At 35.4% G+C, this 19,932-nt stretch overlaps 2 protein-coding genes across 3 annotated transcripts; one reads left to right on the forward strand and one right to left on the reverse strand.

The window, feature by feature from the left end:
- Positions 1-8,533: 8,533 nt before the first annotated feature.
- On the forward strand, positions 8,534-12,424 carry LOC127135811 (pentatricopeptide repeat-containing protein At2g06000). Its single transcript, XM_051062448.1, has 2 exons — positions 8,534-10,608; positions 11,685-12,424. Exon 1 carries the CDS (start codon positions 8,877-8,879, stop codon positions 10,416-10,418), a length of 1,542 nt encoding a protein of 513 aa, XP_050918405.1. The 5' UTR covers positions 8,534-8,876; the 3' UTR covers positions 10,419-10,608; positions 11,685-12,424.
- Positions 12,425-13,011: 587 nt separating this feature from the next.
- On the reverse strand, positions 13,012-15,551 carry LOC127135798 (serine/threonine-protein kinase RIPK). 2 transcript variants are annotated; one of them, XM_051062442.1, is made up of 5 exons: positions 14,937-15,551; positions 14,712-14,847; positions 14,491-14,627; positions 14,119-14,242; positions 13,012-13,940 (listed from the first exon to the last, which is right to left on the reverse strand). In XM_051062442.1, exons 1-5 carry the CDS (start codon positions 15,345-15,347, stop codon positions 13,270-13,272), a joined length of 1,479 nt encoding a protein of 492 aa, XP_050918399.1. In that variant the 5' UTR covers positions 15,348-15,551; the 3' UTR covers positions 13,012-13,269. The 2 variants fall into 2 exon arrangements, with proteins under 2 accessions (XP_050918399.1, XP_050918393.1); XM_051062436.1 differs by having other exon boundaries at positions 14,491-14,847.
- Between the last annotated feature and the right edge of the window lie 4,381 nt (positions 15,552-19,932).

Consider the following 19,932-nt stretch of genomic DNA (forward strand, 5'->3'; position numbering starts at 1 on the left):
AGCTTCAAAATTCTTAATTGTCCTCGGTAAACCAGAAACAAAATCCATACTGATACTATCCCACTTCCACTCTGGAATAGCCAACGGTTGCATTAGCCCAGACGGCTTCTGATGCTCAATCTTTGACTTCTGACAAGTCAAACAAGAATAAATAAAACTCGCAATTTCTCTTTTCATTCCCGGCCACCAAAATAACTTTTTCAAATCATGGTACATCTTCGTAGCCCCAGGATGAATACTCAGGCCACTACGATGTCCTTCCTCAAGAATACTCTTCTTAAGTTCGGTAACATCCGGAATACACACCCGATTACCAAATTTCAAAACACCATTCTCATCAACTCTGAAATCACCACCTTGACCTTGATTCACTAGAGTCAACTTATCAACCAAAAGCACATCGGATTTCTGACCCTCTCTAATCTCATCCAGAATACCACTCGTTAACTTCAACATTCCCAATTTAACACTATTGTGAGTACTCTCACACACCAAACTCAAGTCTCTAAACTGCTCAATTAAATCCAATTCCTTAACCATTAACATAGACATATGCAATGATTTCCGACTCAATGCATCAGCCACTACGTTTGCTTTACCCGGATGGTAATTCAAACCAAAGTCATAATCCTTCAGAAACTCTAACCATCTCCTCTGTCTCATATTCAGCTCTTTCTGATCAAATAAATACTTTAAACTTTTATGGTCACTGAAAACCTCAAATCTTGACCCGTACAAGTAATGCCTCCATAACTTCAGAACAAATACCACGGCTGCCAACTCTAAATCGTGTGTCGGATAGTTCCTCTCATGAACCCTCAGTTGTCTCGAAGCATAAGCTATAACCTGCTTGTTCTGCATCAACACACCACCCAAACCCAACAATGAAGCATCACAGTAAACCTCAAATGGTTCTGACGGCCTTGGTAATATCAGAATAGGAGCAGTAGTTAACCTTCTCTTTAACTCTTGGAAACCTTCTTCACATTTTGAGTCCCAAACAAACGCTTGCCCCTTTCTAGTCAACATCGTCAACGGTAACGCCAACTTAGCAAATCCCTCAATGAATTTCCTATAATAACCTGCAAGTCCAAGAAAACTCCTTATCTCCGAAACTGACTTCGGAGCTTCCCACTTAGATACCGCTTCTATCTTAGAAGGATCAACAGCAACACCATCTCTTGAAATCACATGACCAAGAAAACTAACCTCTTCTAACCAAAATTCACACTTTGACAGTTAAGCAAATAACTTCTTTTCTCTTAGAACTCCTAAAACCACTCTCAAATGCTCATCATGCTCTTCTTCAGATTTCGAATACACCAAAATATCGTCAATAAACACCACAACAAACTGATCTAGGTACGGATGGAAAATCCTATTCATATACTCCATAAATACTCCAGGCGCATTAGTCACACCAAAAGGCATTACAGAATACTCATAATGTCCATACCTCGTTCTGAAAGCAGTCTTCTGAATATCCTCAGTCTTCACACGTATCTGATGATATCCCGATCTCAAATCTATTTTGCTGAACACACTCGCACCAACCAACTGATCCATCAAATCATCAATCCTCGGCAAAGGATACCGATTCTTGATCGTCACTTTGTTCAGTTGCCTGTAGTCCACACACAACCTCATAGTACCTTCTTTCTTCTTAACCAATAATACTGGTGCACCCCACGGTGACACACTCGGACGAATAAATTTCTTATCCAACAGATCTTCCAACTGACTCTTCAATTCAGTTAACTCAACAGCAGACATACGGTACGGAGCCATCGACACCGGCCTAGTACCAGGTACCAAATCAATCGAGAACTCAACTTCACGCTCTGGCGGTAATTCATTCACTTCTTCCGGAAACACATCAGGAAAATCACACACCACAGCTAGATCGCAAATCACCAGTTTATCTTTAGCCTCCAAAGTCGCTAACAGCATAAACAACTCTGCCCCATCTGCTACTGCCTCATTCACCTGCCTTGCAGATAGAAACAAACTCTTCCCTTCCTCAATCTCAGGAAAGATCACAGTCTTATCAAAACAATTGATATAGACTCGGTTACACACCAACCAGTTCATACCCAGAATAACATCAATCTGCACTAGTGGAAGACACACGAGGTCCATCCCAAAGTCTCTACCAAAAATACTCAAAGGACAATTTAAACAAACTGAAGTAGTAGTCACTGAACCCTTCGCAGGAGTATCAATCACCATACTCCCATGCATCTCGGATATCTCTAATTTAAGTTTCACAGCACAGTCCAAAGATATAAAGGAATGAGTCGCACCTGTGTCAATAATAGCTACAAGAGGAAAGCCATTAATATAACACGTACCTCGGATCAAACGATCATCTGCAGAAGTCTCAGAACCCGATAAAGCAAAGACCTTGCCTCCCGACTGGTTCTCTCTCTTCGGCTTAGGACACTGTGGACTGATATGACCCACTTCTCCACAGTTGAAACAAGTCACAGTCTTCAATCGGCACTCTGCAGCCAAGTGACCACCTTTGCCACACTTGAAACACTTCTTCTCAGCACTGGTACACTCATGGAAACGATGTCCAGCCTGACCACATCTGTAACACTTAGCAGGGGCACTGGAGTCTCCCCCACTAGGCCTCTTCATCCCACTCTGTCTCTGGAAACCTTTGCCAGCTGCATACGGTTTCCCACGATCATTCTGATTCTTGCCTTTCCTATCAACCCTCTGCTGATAGCTTTCCGCTCTGGCCTTGGTATCTTGTTCAAAAATCCTGCAACAGTCAACCAAATCAGAAAACACTCTAATCCGTTGATACCCAATAGCCTGCTTGATCTCGGGACGTAACCCGTTCTCAAACTTCACACATTTTGAAAATTCCCCAGTAGCCTCATCATAGGGAGTGTAATACTTCGACAGCTCTGTGAACTTAGCAGCATACTCAGTAACAGACCGATTGCCCTGCTTCAATTCCAAGAACTCTATCTCTTTCTTTCCTCTAACATCCTCTGGAAAATACTTCCTCAGGAATCTCTCTCTGAACACAGCCCAAGTGATCTCAGCATTCCCAGCAGATTCCAACTCAGTGCGGGTAGCAACCCACCAATCATCTGCTTCTTCTGACAGCATATGCGTACCGAACCTGACCTTCTGGTTATCGGCACACTCAGTCACTCGGAAGATTCTCTCGATCTCCTTCAACCACTTCTGAGCACCATCTGGATCGTATGCTCCCTTGAACATTGGAGGATTGTTCTTCTGGAACTCACTCAGTTGACGAGCAGCTCCCATTCCCACAACATTCGGATTTCCTCCAAGTACTCCAGCTAGCATACCCAGAGCCTCAGCAATCGCAGCATCATCTCTACCTCTTCCAGCCATCTCTATTCTGAGAACCCAACAAGATAAAACAATAAGTACTGATGGGGTTACACAACACCTATCACGTACAGGGGAAACAGAATAATTACGACTCGACTCGACCGACTATGCTCTGATACCACTAATGTAACACCCTTCTAAAATACCCCAAATAATTAATTAAAATAGCAATATATCAATCAAAGTAATTATGCAATTAAGGGTGTCACACAATCATTTCACACCATTCACCATAATAACTGTCATGCTCTTTTATTAAAACAGAGTAAACACTTGCATAATACGCAGCGGATAGAAATCAATTCAATCATGCAAAACATGTAACACATTACATGTAAAATGGTTCACAACCAACAATAAAACATTTAAAACATCCCATCCCGATGTTACATCTACCAGAGCATGACCCACTAAGGAACTACACTAGACTTCAAGCACTAGCTCCTACTCAATCACTGCCCGTTACCTGAAAAATAGTTGTAAGGGTGAGTTCCTCAATCGATATAAAAAGCATTATAAAATATCATGCAATGTTAAGTAATTTAACACATTTCATCACCCAAATCAGATTACACATTCAACAACGGCAATATCAACTCAATCATACCCAACATCAACACAACACACAACACACAACACACGTATAATACTGGAATACATCCATTCATATTATACGCCATACATAAATTATGCAATGAGACTCCATGCATGCGGTACCGACTATTCGTGAACATATAGTTCAACTTCACCGACCAAATCCAGGTACGGCTACCAAGCTCACTAGTCCCACTCATTTGAGACCTAGTGACTCACATCACTAATTCCTCACCATGGGAATTAGCTACCACCCCAAGGCCATGCTATGCACGCTAATCACCTAGCATGCAAACATCAACAACAGTCCAAAATGACTAACATCACTAATTCCTCACCATGGGAATTAGCTACCACCATAAAGGCCACATTATGCTATGCCAAATCACCTAGCATGCAACATCAACAACAATCCACAATGGACATATGCTCACACTCTAAGCCATAAAACAGTCCATCCACAATTACATACATAATATATACAGTCACAACATTATGCATATTTTCACACATCATCATATTTATCACATAATCATATTATGTCATGCCAAATAATTCAGTCACAGTATTAGCACACTCTACTAATACCTATCCTACTCAAAACAACGGGAAATAATCCCTACTATATCACACACCGATATAGGCCAATCACCAATTATGTTCACAACATTAAAGTACCAATTTTCCCAATTTTCAACAGTGTTAACCGGTTAACGCCCTGGGTTAACCGGTTAACGCAGACCAAAACACGCTTCCTGGCCAAATTTAACAGTGTTAACCGGTTAACGCCCTGGGTTAACCGGTTAACGCACACAGAACAGCAATTATCACAAATCACAACAGTGTTAACCGGTTAACGCCCTGGGTTAACCGGTTAACGCAAGCAAAACAACAATACTTCCCAATTCCTAACAGTGTTAACCGGTTAACACCCTGGGTTAACCGGTTAACGCAAGACAGAAAGTTGTTCCTGCGCTAACACGAAGCAGAATGCAGAATTCTCCGCATTTTCCGCCGTTGGAGGACTTCCGGACCTCCGATTCCGATTCCGTAAAAAGCTATACGTTTGGGAAATCACAACTCACACAAGTACAAATTCAATTTCAGTTTTAACACAACTTATCCATCACAATTTTTCAGCATTCGACATCCCAATTAGGGCCAATTCAACGGTTTATCACTACCCATTACATGTTAACCCATAATACCCATTAAACGACGATAAACCCCCCTTACCTGAGTTAATCCGGCGAATCTTTAAGCTTCAAGTTTTTCTCTTCTCCAACCTTCTTCCTCTTGCTCTGCCTCTTTGCCCTTTTCTTCTTTTTGAGTCGCTTCTCTGTTTTCACGTGAAAACCTTTTATTTACCAAATGGACTCTTTTTCTTATTTCCAACTTATATATATATTCCAATAATTATTATTCCAATAATAATAATAATAATAATAATCCAATAATTCCAATTATTTAATTAAATTAATAAATATAATATTAACTTAAATTAAATAATTATCTTATTTTTATCGGGGTGTTACAGACACAACTTGATCGTTCGTGATAAAATAAAAGCTATGTTAATACGAAATTGATTCGGGATCATCATTCATCAATCGAATTTAAGGATTCTATCCTATAGCAACAATTAGATTAAGCAAATAATTGGAATTATAAGAAGAATTCAAAGGAAACAAATTGGAATTAATAAAAACCTCAAAGCGGATTCTGAATTACAGCAGGTTGATTCAAAAGGGATTAGTTCTCCATAGTCATCTTGCTAGCTCTCAAAAAATCGTACATGAACAGAAAAAACGTAACCCTGTTTTTGGCTGCCTAACCTAGGTAAAAACACCCAAACCCGTTTCACAACTCAACCGGGTCAAATGTATGATCCAGGCCCAATACAACTAACCCAAACAAAATAAAAAAATAATGCAGCAGCTTCAACGAAATTTCTGGCCCTGATACAGTCTGATTCAGCTCTCGACTTCTGAACAAAAGTTGTAGATCTTTTTCTTAGCTTTCCATCGACTGATAGCACGTCTCAATCTGATACTCCTAGCTCAAGATATGATTTTTCTCGCGAAAGCTGCTAATGCTGAAAATTAAATACGAAAATTAAATAAGTGCAAAAATAAAATAAATTATGAAAACACATTAAAACATAAAAATAATCAAAGCAAACCGAAGAAATGCTTAAGTACAAACATGGAAGAACGTGTATCAAAATGCACTGATCACCCACCATTAGTTCTATGAGCTACGGAGCTCTGAATTCCTTATGACACTATAAGGATATGCAGGCATGAGAGTCCTAATCCTCATTGAGCATTCTATCTATTTTTTTCTTTTCCTCCATTCTTTCGTGAGTAATCTTTAGATATCACACCCATTCGAGCTTAGAATAGTCAAAACGGTTCCCGTTGAGTACAACATATGTGAAGGGTGTTAATACATTCCCCTTGCATAACCGACATCTTACCCAGTTATCTCTTTCCCCCAGGTTTTATTGATACTTTCCCTTTCCTCTGTGAATAAATAAAGTTCGATGGCGACTATGTTGTATGTTCGAACGTGCGATGCATTCAGGTATATTTTCGCTAGCTTCAGGTAGCTAGCCACTCTAGAGGCCGTGGTGGGTATGCCACATGTCAACATCAGACCACACATTCATTTGGAGGGAAAAGGGGTACCTATCTTTGACGAGGCACGACCTTAGATACACCCAATAAAATTCGAGCGAAAACCTCGTAAGTTAATGTAAAGTCTAAAGCAATTAATTTGGGATCCAACACATACGCCTTAATTAGGTAAAAATGACATCTAAATTCAAATTCATATACTCACACTTCTAGTGCATGGTGTTACATTTACAAAAAAAAGAAGGAGAAAGTCACAACTAATATCTAAGCGAAACAACTTTTATATTTTTAATTATCTGGTCCAACCGTAGTTGCTTCCTAGAAATATGTAGAGGAGAGTAAAATGCTCAACTTACAGTAAAGCATTCTCAAAAAACTCAGAAACGACCACAAGATTAGGAGTGGACTATTCATTTAGTTTTTGGGTCATAAATACATTCTCAAGACGCAAGTTTTCAAGGTCCTCTTGAATAATGGAGAAAGATGCCTTTGTAGCAGATATAGTGACCTGAGCGAAGACTAGAGCTTTATCCTGCTTTACTACTTCCCTCGCCAATAGTTTTACCTAGTCAGCTCATGAGTCGAGGAGATTGAAGGCACTTAGGACGTCACTTATCTCGGTAAGAGAAACAAAAGCCTTTTGTACTTTTTGTAGCTACATTCTCGTTGAAGCTTTAGCTTGCGAACACTCTCCTCTAATAGTCTTTCCTTACGATGCCGATAAGATAATGTAACATCCCAATGACCAGTCCCACCAATGGCTAGAACAACAAAAGCTTGACGAGTGTAATACACCTTATTCAACAACTTCTCCTCAAGAGCCTCGTCGGTCATATTAGCAAGGTTAGAGCAATCCTCCTATAAAGTAGACACCCAATGCTCTTTTGAAGTGCGGGCCCCTGGCCTAGCCAAGAAAACAGGAGACGAAGGTCCCAGCGTATGCGACACACTCTGGGAACCACCATCAAAAGCAGGCCTAAAGGTAGTTCCTCCTCGAGAGCCTGACCGAGATGGTCGAGGCATAACCCTTGCCATTATAGTAGGAAGATGAGTGTTAACCAGCATCAGAGTGTTCGAAGGACCAACAATCGTTGGAGCCACTCGAATTCCCCTATTTATTTGGTGAATTATTTCCTCATTCATCATCGAATATGCATACAACAATCACGAAAAGATAATAAACACTATCAACATCTCAGATCACCATATAAACACACTTAATTACTTCAGTTTCCAAATATCATTATGATAGGACCTACGAAAAGACATTTGAAGCACATGACGCATTTAAGGTGCGAATTTCCAAGGACATAAACGTCACCTCTTTGATTTTCATTCAAGTCGGATTGTAGATGACACGAAATGACAAATACAACAAAAGCCATCACACTACAAAGCAAAGACAAAAGCTTTAGGGAGACTGTTTTAGGTCGGCCATAAGGCCTAACAACCGCGGTCCAGAGAATGCAAAAATCCACCAAGTCATCCTGCATGGTAGAAGCGTTATCTTGGGTTAGTCCGCATGCGATTCGAAGCCATGATCCATCCAAAGACTCAATGTATCCTACACTTGAAGAACATCAAGCAGTTATAACCGCCTCATTATACAAAGAGGAAGCACGCTATTTTCTAGATATAATTCAAATTCAAACTTCATCCACTCATCTTAATTACATACTGATTTGAACATTGAAATGTTAATCTTGCAGGTCAATCCCCCTCTCACCACTTCGAAAACTAAAATTCACCGTTGATCTCAAAAACTCCAACCTCTTATCAATTTTGGTTCCGAGAACAAAATGTTAATTTATTTTAGTCTATAGAAATTAGTATTAGTAATGCCCAAATGTAAGTCTAAAATTAATTAATTTTTGTAATTATGAAATTTGTGTTTGCTTTCTTCTTTACTTTTTACTTGACAAGTTTACAAATTCCGTATCGCACCCCCACATGATACAAATTCATAAACCCTAACGCTGAGTAAGCAACCAGTAAGAACCAACAACTGTGGCATCCCTTTCATCCCCGCAGTCACCTCCCATCAGAATCACCATCTTCCCCACACCGCCGCCGATTTCAAAAATCTCCGCCACACATCCCCGTACGATGCTCCAACCGCATGCACTATTCCGCTTCGATGAAGACGAATCGTGATTTAAATTTCAATCCCACACGTGCTCAAACAACAATCACCATTCCCAATGCCGTCTCTTGGCACGTGACACTCTCCGATGTCGCCGGCATCAACGGTTTCTCCCTTACCACATGGGTTCCATCAATAGGGCTGAAGCCTGGTTCGTTAAGATCGCTTGCACCGTCTTCGTTCGTTACAGTTCATTCGATCGGTTTTTGTTTTATTTCAGGAAGCATTTAACTCCAAACCTTGTTTCAGAGATTGTTCATTATAGATTTAACAATATTCCTTCGTTAGGTTTTAAGGTTGTTGAATTCAGTAGGGAGAAGTTGCAAATGAATCATAATTATTGGACTTATAGTATCTTATTGAGATCACTTTGCGAAACGAATCATCATGGTTCGGCGAAATTGGTTTACGATTGGATGAGATTTGATGGGCAGGTTCCTGATAATTGGTTGTTAGGGTTTCTGGTTTCGTCGTATGCATTGATTGGTAGATTTGATATTTCGAAAGAATTGCTTGCTGATGTGCAGTGTAATAATATTGGAGTAAATGCTGTTGTTTACAACAATTTGTTTAACATTTTGATTAAACAGAGTAAAGTAAGGGATGCTGTTGATATGTTTTGGGAGCTTATTCAGTTGAAATATCGTCCGGTGACCTATACAATCAATATTTTAATGCGAGGTTTGTGTAGAGCTGGAGAAATTGACGAGGCTTTTCAGCTTCTTAGTGATTTGAGGAGTTTTGGTTGTTTGCCTGATGTGATTACTTATAACACTATTATTCACGGTTTGTGTCGAATTAGCGAGGTTGATAGAGCTAGAAATTTGCTAAATGAGGTTTGTGTGAAAGGGGAAGTGGCACCTGATGTAGTTGGTTATACGACGATAATATCAGGTTATTGCAAGATGAGTAAGATGGAGGATGCATCTTTACTTTTCGATGAAATGATTAGATCAGGAACTACACCTAATACGTATACTTTTAATGTTCTTATTGATGGATTTGTTAAGTTGGGTGACATTGTTTCCTCGTTAGCCTTGTACCAGAAGATGCTTTTTCAGGGCTGTTATCCCGATGTTGTTACTTTCACTTCTCTCATTAACGGTTATTTTGTAATTGGCCAAGTGAAACATGCCATGGAAATGTGGGATGAGATGAATAGCAGAAAAATTTCTGCAAGCTTGTACACATTCTCTGTTCTTGTCAATGGTTTTTGCAAGAACAACAGGTTGCACGAGGCTCGTGACGTTTTGAGAAAACTGAAGCAGGCTGACGTTGTTCCACAACCATTTGTCTACAATCCTGTTATTGACGGATATTGTAAATCAGGGAATGTAGACGAGGCAAATAAAATTCTTGCTGAGATGGAGGAAAAGAGGTGCAAGCCGGATAAGTTGACATATACCATTCTTATTATTGGACATTGTTCGAAAGGGAGAATGGCTGAAGCAATCACTATCTTTGATAAGATGTTGGCAGTATGTTGTGCACCTGATGAAATCACTATAAATAATTTAAGATCGTGTCTTTTGAAGGCTGGAATGCCTGCTGAAGCTGCCCGAGTTAAGGAAGCTCTATGTCAGGACAACACATTGAGTACTTCATTGAAGAAGAAATCTTTTCATGAAAGTTCAAATGCAGATATACCCATTGCTGTTTATTGAAGTGCTATTGCAATCTAGTGGTTAAAAATGCTTCCACCATTTTGTATTCTGTACTTGTGCACGTTTCTGGCATGTGGTACAAAGGAATGCTATAATCAGGCTGAGTGCGTCTGGTTTTGGAGATCACCAACATTTACATTTGCATGGCCATTCCCTCCAAGCTGCTGATTGTTTTTTAAACTGAAGCTAGGTATATATTCTTCTCCAGTTAATTAGGTTGGATAACTTTTTTAATAACTTAAAACATTTTTTTCTTATGGAACAACATAATCTGTGTAACATTACAACAACCAAAACAACCAAGCCTGTGTAACATGAACTCTGCAACATTAATGTGTTAAATTTTATTGTAAATAAAATTTTGTTGTAAAAGAAGATAGGTAGATTATTAGGTTGAAATGTAAGGAACTTCCCTTATCTACAGGCCAATAACAGAAAATCTCCTTATGGTTTCAAACCGTGCAATTCAACTCGTTTGACTTAACTAGGTATGCATGTTGACTTCTTATTGGTTTTCTGTTCTACATGCACGAAGGGTTAAATTTACAGTACTTTGCAAGGTTTTGGGAGTTTAGGGAGTTGGATTGCTGAGTTTTTAATGATAAGGAGGTTTTCTGCAGCCGATAGTTGCAAGGGGATATGTGCATTTTTGCCAAATATTTACTGTCAATTTGGTGAATTAGAAGTTACTTTGATATACCTTGTACTTGTTTCATAAGCACCCACCCAATTCTTTGTTTCTCTCGAGAAAAAGTAACTACACTACAAATGTTGGATTAAGAGTCGAGAATTTTTTTCCGAAATATTCTTCAGTTTCTTTCTCTCACTCACTTTAAATAGGACAGAGGAATTATTGTATGCCTTAAGAGTGGGCTTTTAATGAGTGAAAGTAATTTTTTGAGGGAATTTAAAATGATTTGGCCAAAATCCATTTTTTAGATAAAAAATATGGAGACTCTCAAATTATGAACATATATGTTTTAGGCATATGATCTAAAGGAATCATATTGTTTATGTAGCCTTAACTTGTATAAATTTGCCAACATTGACTTCATCAAATTATGTTTCACACACTGGAAAGAAATAAGTTCAATTTTTCTCCAGTTAAATGTTAATCATGTTCTGAGCTCATAATAGAATCTGGATAGTTTAATAATCTAAGTCGAGGTCATTTATGTTTGATTATTTTTTTTTTATTTTTTTGAATCAGCAGAAATTATGATTTGCATAATTTGTAAAGTTGGTTGCATATTTTTCCTTTGACAGGTCTGGTGTTGGTATTTTGAATTGCAATTGTGAACTTCAACAATCCTATCCCATGCTGTGAATCACCGAAACCTTGACTTTTTGGCATCCAGATTCAAGACAAAGCACTTCTAAGTTTTTTTTGCTCTATTTGGAGAGGCCCAAGTTTCGCGGTTCACCATCCTAAATCCTACACATGACCTGAAAGCAGGTCAGTCAATGAGTATAGCCCGATTCTTTACAAGTTTAAAGCCCGCCGGATGTTACTAGTAATGTTTAACATAAGGCGAGTCAAGTTGAACAAAATTTCACGCTTGAAGTTCAATAAATGATTGGCTAAGTGTCTGGCCTTTGGGTTTGAATTCTTCCATGAAGTAAGGTTTTCTATGCATCCTTTTTCGCTCATATGATGTCAGAGGGTGTAACAAAAGTATTCATCAGGGACTTGAAGAAGTTTCAACCATATATGATTTTTTTAATTCTTTCGAGACAGGAGTTTCCCATAAAATAGAAGGTGAATAGGTAAAACATATGGCTGATTTGGTAAAAAGTGTACCTTTGAGGAAGAGTTGTATATTGTGCCTTAAAAAGGCTATTTCCCAAATCTCAAACTCTGCAGCCAATTCTTGTCTTGTTTCCGCTGTTGGTTAATTCTTTCTATTTCAATTTTTTATCCAAACACACCTGGTGAAATAAAGAGGTGGATCACATTAGGCAGCTATAAACTTTTATAATGATTTACTGGAAATTTGATTTATTCATTAGTGTTGTTTTGACCATTTATAAATTAGTTTACCAGTGCCAATTCAGTTATGTAATCTAATGTGCCCCTTTAGGCTATGAAATGGTGGGTGATTGTTGATTTTTTTGAGGGAGTAAAACCTTGGAAATTGTATATTGATGGATCAATTTCTGGGCCTGTGTGTAGCGTAAGAGTTTTGATTATATATAGTCAAAGGTTATGGCAATATATTCTTTTACAAAATTCCTTATTAGTTGGAGTTTATAAGTAACACATTAAGACATGTGGATTTTACTGAAAATTTTAAACTTGAGGTTGACTTGTAAAAAATAACAAATGACTTAAGCTAAGGTCATTTATTTAGATGAGTTCAACTTAAAGTCAAAACTTATATATATATACCTAGTGGCTAGTGGCATTATACCCATTATTCTCAAATTCTCAATTACACCTTTGGTCAAATCACATAGCTGTAATCCTCAGTGTTGAAACATATATTTGTTGAACAATTCTTAATTAGTTATTGTCCGTTTGTTGAACCATTCTATTCATTCACCAATAACCAAAATGTATTATTCTATATGTGTATGTTAAACAACTTAAAAATAATTATAATTTACTTTTTTAATTAGAGAATAAAAAATAAAACTAACAAACATATCTTCCATGTGAGATCCACTACAATTGCACTCCCACTCATATCTTTTTTGTCCTTTTTGTCCGTTGTCTTTATGTACTCTTTCTTGGAATACAATTGATAGCTTATCACACTTAGTTTACAGTAGTTTGTACACTACATGAAATCACTAAACATTTTTTTTTGAATATTTGTATATATACACAACGATTTTCATTTCCATTAAGCTAAGTTTCATAGCTTTTTTGATGTGGCGAAGGAGTAGGAGAATTCGACGCACTTCCTCTACCATTTTGATGCATGTCAAATTGCACACGAGGAGAAGGAGAATTCAACACACTTCCTCTACCATTTTGATGCCTATCAATCCGCACACGAGGCCGTGGCTGTGACTGCGGCCTTGATTGTGATTGAGGCATCGGCGACCTAGGAGATTTAAGTGGATGATGCCTATGACCGTTCCTATGATATTGACCGTTTTCTCTTTTCCTCTCCTTGGTCGATTCATCTTCCTTTGCTTGATCTTTTTCTTTAACCACTTCATTATTATCAACTGGAACAGTGTAAACAAAGGGTCCAATTGGAATATCATCAAAATCTTGTAGAGGTTCCAATATCTTAACCACATTGCTCATTGTGGGCCTACTCTTGGGCCTATGGCTAAGACATTGATACGCCAATGAAGCTGCTTTTTTAGTACCCATTTCAGAATACTGTCCTTCAAGTTTTGGATCCATTATTTTGCCAAGTTTTCTTGAATCCATTAACATTGGTCTTGCCCAATCAACTAGGTTTTGTTCCCTTGTAGGACGGGTTTTGTCCACTGACTTTCTCCCTGTTAGCAATTCCAATAAAACAACTCCAAAGCTATACACATCACTCTTAGCTGTCAAGTGACCTATAGAAAACATTATTAAAAATAAAATTGATTTAGTCATAAAATTCCAGCTCAACAAGCCTTAAGTTAATCACATGATGTATCATAATTAATATCATACATTATCATTATTAATTATATTAATATACAACAAAAATAACTCTTTTTAAAGTAAAATCTGGCTCAAGATTGTTTTTACCTGTCATGACATATTCTGGTGCAGCATAGCCCTGAGTACCCATAACTCTTGTTGAAACGTGGGTGTCATCTCCTTCAGGTCCATCTTTTGCCAATCCAAAATCAGAGAGTTTTGCATTATAGTCCTAAAAAATGAATTAAAACAATAAGTATAATAGTTAAGAAATGCTGCTTCAATTAAGAGTTTATAATTGTTCTATGAACGATTAAGTCAGTTCAGTTGGCAGTCGTACATGGATATTCGACTGCAAGAATGCAGGTTCAAATATGTGACATGCCACTTATTCATTTAGGTGAAATTTTAGACACTAGATTACTAGATAAAGAAAATCATATGATGAATGGAGAATTAGAAGAAATGTGATATACATACAGAGTCTAGCAAGATGTTTGAAGCTTTGAAATCTCTATAAATAACTGGTTGCTCAGCTTCATGAAGAAATGCTAAACCTTTTGCAGCTCCAACAGCAATTTTCATTCTTGTTGACCATGGCAATGATGCTGTGAATCCTAAAAAAATTAAAATAAAAAACGTTAATTTTCTACTTACAAACATATTGAAACTAAAGAATATAAGTAATAAAAAAATCTTACTTCTAAATAATTGATTTTCCAAGCTTCCTCTTGGTAAATATTCATACACCAAAAGTCTATGTTCATCTTCACAACAATATCCTATTAGCTTCACAACATGTGGATGCCTTAATTGTCCAAGAACAACAACTTCAGTCTGCAATAATAATCACAAGTTACAAAATCAGAACTTATAAAAAGCACTTATTAGTAAACCATGATGGTAAAAAAAAGTGCTGTGCTTACCAACCACTCTTTGTGACCTTGTTTGCTTTCCAAGTCCAAGAGTTTAACAGCAACGGGTTGAGCTTTCAAACCGGGTCTAACCCTATCATCGATAAACCCCTTATGAACCGGTCCGAACCCACCTTCACCGAGAAAATTACTCGAAGAAAAGTGCTGTGTTATAGCTTTAAGTTCAAGAACCGTAAACTTATAGAGATTAGACCCTGCTAGAGAAAGAGACATAGACAAATCTTCTGATAAAGTCGAGTTTGGATAACTCAAATCTTCTATTGAAATCCTATGAGTTGATGTTGATGTTGATGAGTTTCTTGGTTTTGTTGATACAACTTTCTTTGGCTTTGGTGATGGATACTCTCCTTGGAAACAAGTTGAAGGAAGAATCGATTTTAACATGGTTTTCATGAAGGTCATTGTTGATGATAATTAAGAGTTTGAATTAATCTATAATCATATAGTAGTTTGTATATGGTGTATATATAGATATTTGAAGAAGATTTTATTGGTGAGAATTTGTGAGGAATTAGGTAGGAAGAGAGAGAATGAGAAAATTGGAAAGAGTTTGGAAGAGAGGTAGTATTCAAAATCTTCAACTGCTCATGGAGAAAAGAGGTTATTCACCTTCTTTTTATATCTTCCCCACGTTGAATTTTTCATATAATTTTTTTCTTTTGTTTTGTTGTCTTGGTCATCTATGCGATGTAAATCTTATTCTTTGTTCATACACATACATATAATATATATTTTTTTTTTTATAAAAGTGGGAAAGAAAAATGGTTATTAATAATTATGATGCTAATGATCATCTTATAACTCTTTTTATATAAAATATAAAAATTGTTATTTAATATTATAAAATCAAACTCTTGCACCATACGGATAAGAAAATTTAAGTATATATTTATTTTTATTATTACTTCTTATTATTTTGTCAATATTGATAAGTACTTTTTAGAGAAATAGAAATAAAAGAAATGTGGTAATTATTTTATTAGAGAGATAGAAATAAAAGAAATGTAGTAAATATTAGTAGTTAAAATGTGTTAAGTTTATTGATATGTAAATAATCATAAAATGACATGTAAAAAGCAATAAAGAGAGTTTCTTTACTCTTTCTCCCGTTAATTTTACACAAATTAAAAATAAATTAAAAAAAGATATAATTTAAATTTAAAGTAGAAAATAATAAATGTACATAATATTAATTAAAGAATGCAACTAGTCAAGAAATCATTAAAGCTATATTGACAATTCATTTGATATTGTTTTCTTCTTCTTTAAATATAATAATAATTAGAAAATTGATAAAGTAACTTTTTGACCTAACATATAGTTAGAATTAAAGTTAAAAATAGAAACTATGAAAATTTATTTAAAGAACTTTTATCATGCTTAGATAGAGAGTCTGACAATTATAATTCAAATCCTAACCACTACATAAATATTATAACAAACAAACCATTAAATTATAAAATTGAGGACATAAATATATCATTACTATTCATTTTCTTTTTATGTATCAAATTTATATAATTTTTCTTATTTTTTATTTTTTATTTTTAAAGTTTAACATATTATTAATTATAAGTTTATTAATAATACTCTTAGTTACTTATCGTAGATAAAAATACAAATAAAATGATAAATAATTAAGGACAATATAAGAAAAGAAAAATAATAATATCTAATAATATTAAAAATTGTTAATTATCTTTATATATATATATATATATATATATATATATATATATATATATATATATATATATATATATATATATATATATATATATATATATATATATATATATATATATATATATATATATATATATTGTAAAAAGGAAGAAAGGAAGTAGTTGTTTGTTTGACAAGAAACAAATAAGAAAGATGTATAGAATAATCATTTATCAATGGAGAACCGGTTATCCTAAGTCTAACAAGTTGGTTAAAGAAATATGACATAACTACCCTTTACCGCTTGACTTTAGTGCATTTATGTTTCACAAGTTTGAAAAAAATGAAACTTTTGTCTTGTCATATTTGGAACTTATATACCATCCAAAAATCTATGCTTTCATTTCTAAAATTTAAATGAGTTCATGCACACGGAACCAAAAATAGTTTCTAACTTCATTTTCTTCTAGGTTTTGTTGGGTTAGCGTTGACATTTAATATTTATAAGACAATGTTATTGTTTGGATGTGGACATCAATCAACACTTTCTCTCTAATAAAGCAAGCTTCTAGTAGAAGTTTAACGTTTCAAAATCGATTAAATTCACACAAAAATGACATGTCATGCTAAAGCAATTATGTGATGATTATATAATGATATAGGTAGAGGGTAGTTTTGTCATTTGAAGGAGGTATTTCTAACGTGTTTATTTTTTAAAGTGTTGAAAATAAAGTAGTGTATGCTTGGTTGTATTAGTTTCTAGAAGATGGAATAGAATTGCAAATAATTAATCAAGTTGTTGTATATAAAATGATAGTATAAATCAACATCAATAAGCAGATTAATCGGAAGGATTTGCATTCTTTTTCGATTAACACGAGGATTTGGGTTATATAATAATTAATTATGATTCTAGAAAAGACTAATACATGTGGTTTATGTTTGGACAATGCTACACCACGCGGTAAACGTAGTTGCTATGTAAATGCTAGAGGGCTTGAATGAAAATAAGTCACAATTAATCAAACATTTCAAAACAGATAACGTGGATATTATTTTTATCTTTTATGTTTATGTTTTGTATTTTATTTATATTTTCATTAGTTTAGTAGTTTGTAAGAAACTTAAAACTTGTACTTCAAGTTTTTATTGGAGTAGTTTAGTGACCATTCTCGAACTTACACTATTCAAAAAGTTTAAGGATATCAAAGATTTGGTCGAATCTTATAAAATATGACCTTCTTATGTCCGGTTGAATCTTATACAGTATGGTATATTATGACCTTATTTTGTTTATACAATGTAGACGAGCAATACGAGTTACTCTATAGGATCATCCTTGACTTAATAGAAGAAATAAAAACACATGTCGAATATTAGATATAGGTTCATTAAGGTTACTGTCCATACATTTTGACTAATACTACAACAAATATGCCAAAACCTAATATATCAATCAAAGCATTTAATGGTTATGTTCGTGAACCAAAATGTATATCTAATCCACCTTACAAGTATAATACTATAATGGTATTGGAAACTCCTATGAGAAATTTAGAAGAGTTTGGTCAAGAGCATCCATGGGAGAGAACCCTATCCTCGGTCCAAAACCAACAAGGTTTCCAAAATCCCTTAGAAATATGCGATGCCAACTGATCGGTGCATAGGCAGGACCTCTTAGATAGTAGTTGTTTGATTTCAATCTTATAGTTGATACCATTAAGAAGTAATTTTGAATATATTTAAAATCCAGATACAAAAATTTACATAAATCCATATCCTAGGTAGGTGGATAGAACAATGCATTTAACTAGGGTATATAAAACTTTGAATTTTACCAATTTTTTTTGAATGCAACAATTTAAACACGGAACACTGAAATTCTATTTTTTAGGGGACACATGTCAAATACGATGTCTTAGATAACTGGTTCGATAAGTTAAATCAGAAACACCACAATAGTAAGTACTAGATGATAGAGCAGAAAAGCAGTAAATAACGCATTAGTTATTTATCCAGTTCGGTGAAACCAAACCTACGTCTAGGGGGTTGAGTCCGCAACCAAAGAAAGGAAATTCACTATTAGTAGTTTAGTACAATTAGTCTTACAAGCAACAATAAATCCTATGTTGTTCAATGCCTCTTCCTAATACTACCCAATGACTTTATATTTAGGACTCCCCCTAAACATGAGAACCTACTCACTTTCTTCTCAATCACACAACCTGTGATTGGAGATTACAACTCAATAATCTGTGTTAAATACTACCACTCAACTCTAGACAAACCAACTATGCCAAGTTACTGAAATATAGTGATGTACATACAACACTAACAAGGACTCAATATAAACCCTAGAACTCTAAAATATTCAATGTATTGCTTGGTTAGTCTAGGTTTCAGCTCCTTATATAGCATAATAAATCAGAGGTTTTCTCCTTGGATAATAAATTTAATTTCGTCTAGAATTAATGCAGAATCTGTTGGATATAACCTGTTCCATAAATCTCTCAAACATGATATGATTTATTTCAATTTGAATTTAAATTTAAATCTTCATTTAAATCTGAATTAATCTTCGTCCAATTGTCAAACAAATCACCTAATCATATTGTTAAGTCAATTATCAATAAAATCTGATCCAATCTTTGACCAGAAAGTCTTTCAAAACAAAGTAGTAATAATCTGTTATATAAGGCCTATTTGTCGTACCCACATGCTGTGACATCACGTCCAACATGTGTCCCTTTTGCACCTCCATATAACTTAAGCAAACTATATTAATCCTGAACACTTTGGGCATTTCTCCATTGTTGTTGTTTTGCAAAATGCAGTCAATCCAAAAGGAACAACAACCCCCTTTAGAAAATTATGGCAAAACAAATATTTAAGAGATAACACTTATTTAGACCAAAACAAGTGACAATCTTCAGAGCATACAATCATCAACAGTCTTCCAAATAGTAAAGATAAGCTCAATGGCGGAAAATCAGTAGCATTCATCATAAATTCCACACAAAATAATGCTCTAGAATCCATCAGACAGATATGCAATCATTCACAACTTAGTCATGCATGACACTTAGTCAGCTCATAGTTAGTAGCATACAATCTTACTAATTAACAATTATCATCATACAATCATTCACATACTTATTCATGTATAAGACAAACAATTAGTAGCTAATAACATGACAAGTAAAATTCTACTAACACAAAAGTTCACATCATAAGGGCCAAATGTCTTGCCCAATACTCCAGCAAGTGAGCACAATATTAGCACAACATTAACACTTACCAGAGATGGTTAGCACTAAACAAT

Source organism: Lathyrus oleraceus, chromosome 1 (assembly GCF_024323335.1).
Source record: "Lathyrus oleraceus cultivar Zhongwan6 chromosome 1, CAAS_Psat_ZW6_1.0, whole genome shotgun sequence".
In the NCBI taxonomy this organism is placed as follows: domain Eukaryota; kingdom Viridiplantae; phylum Streptophyta; class Magnoliopsida; order Fabales; family Fabaceae; genus Lathyrus; species Lathyrus oleraceus.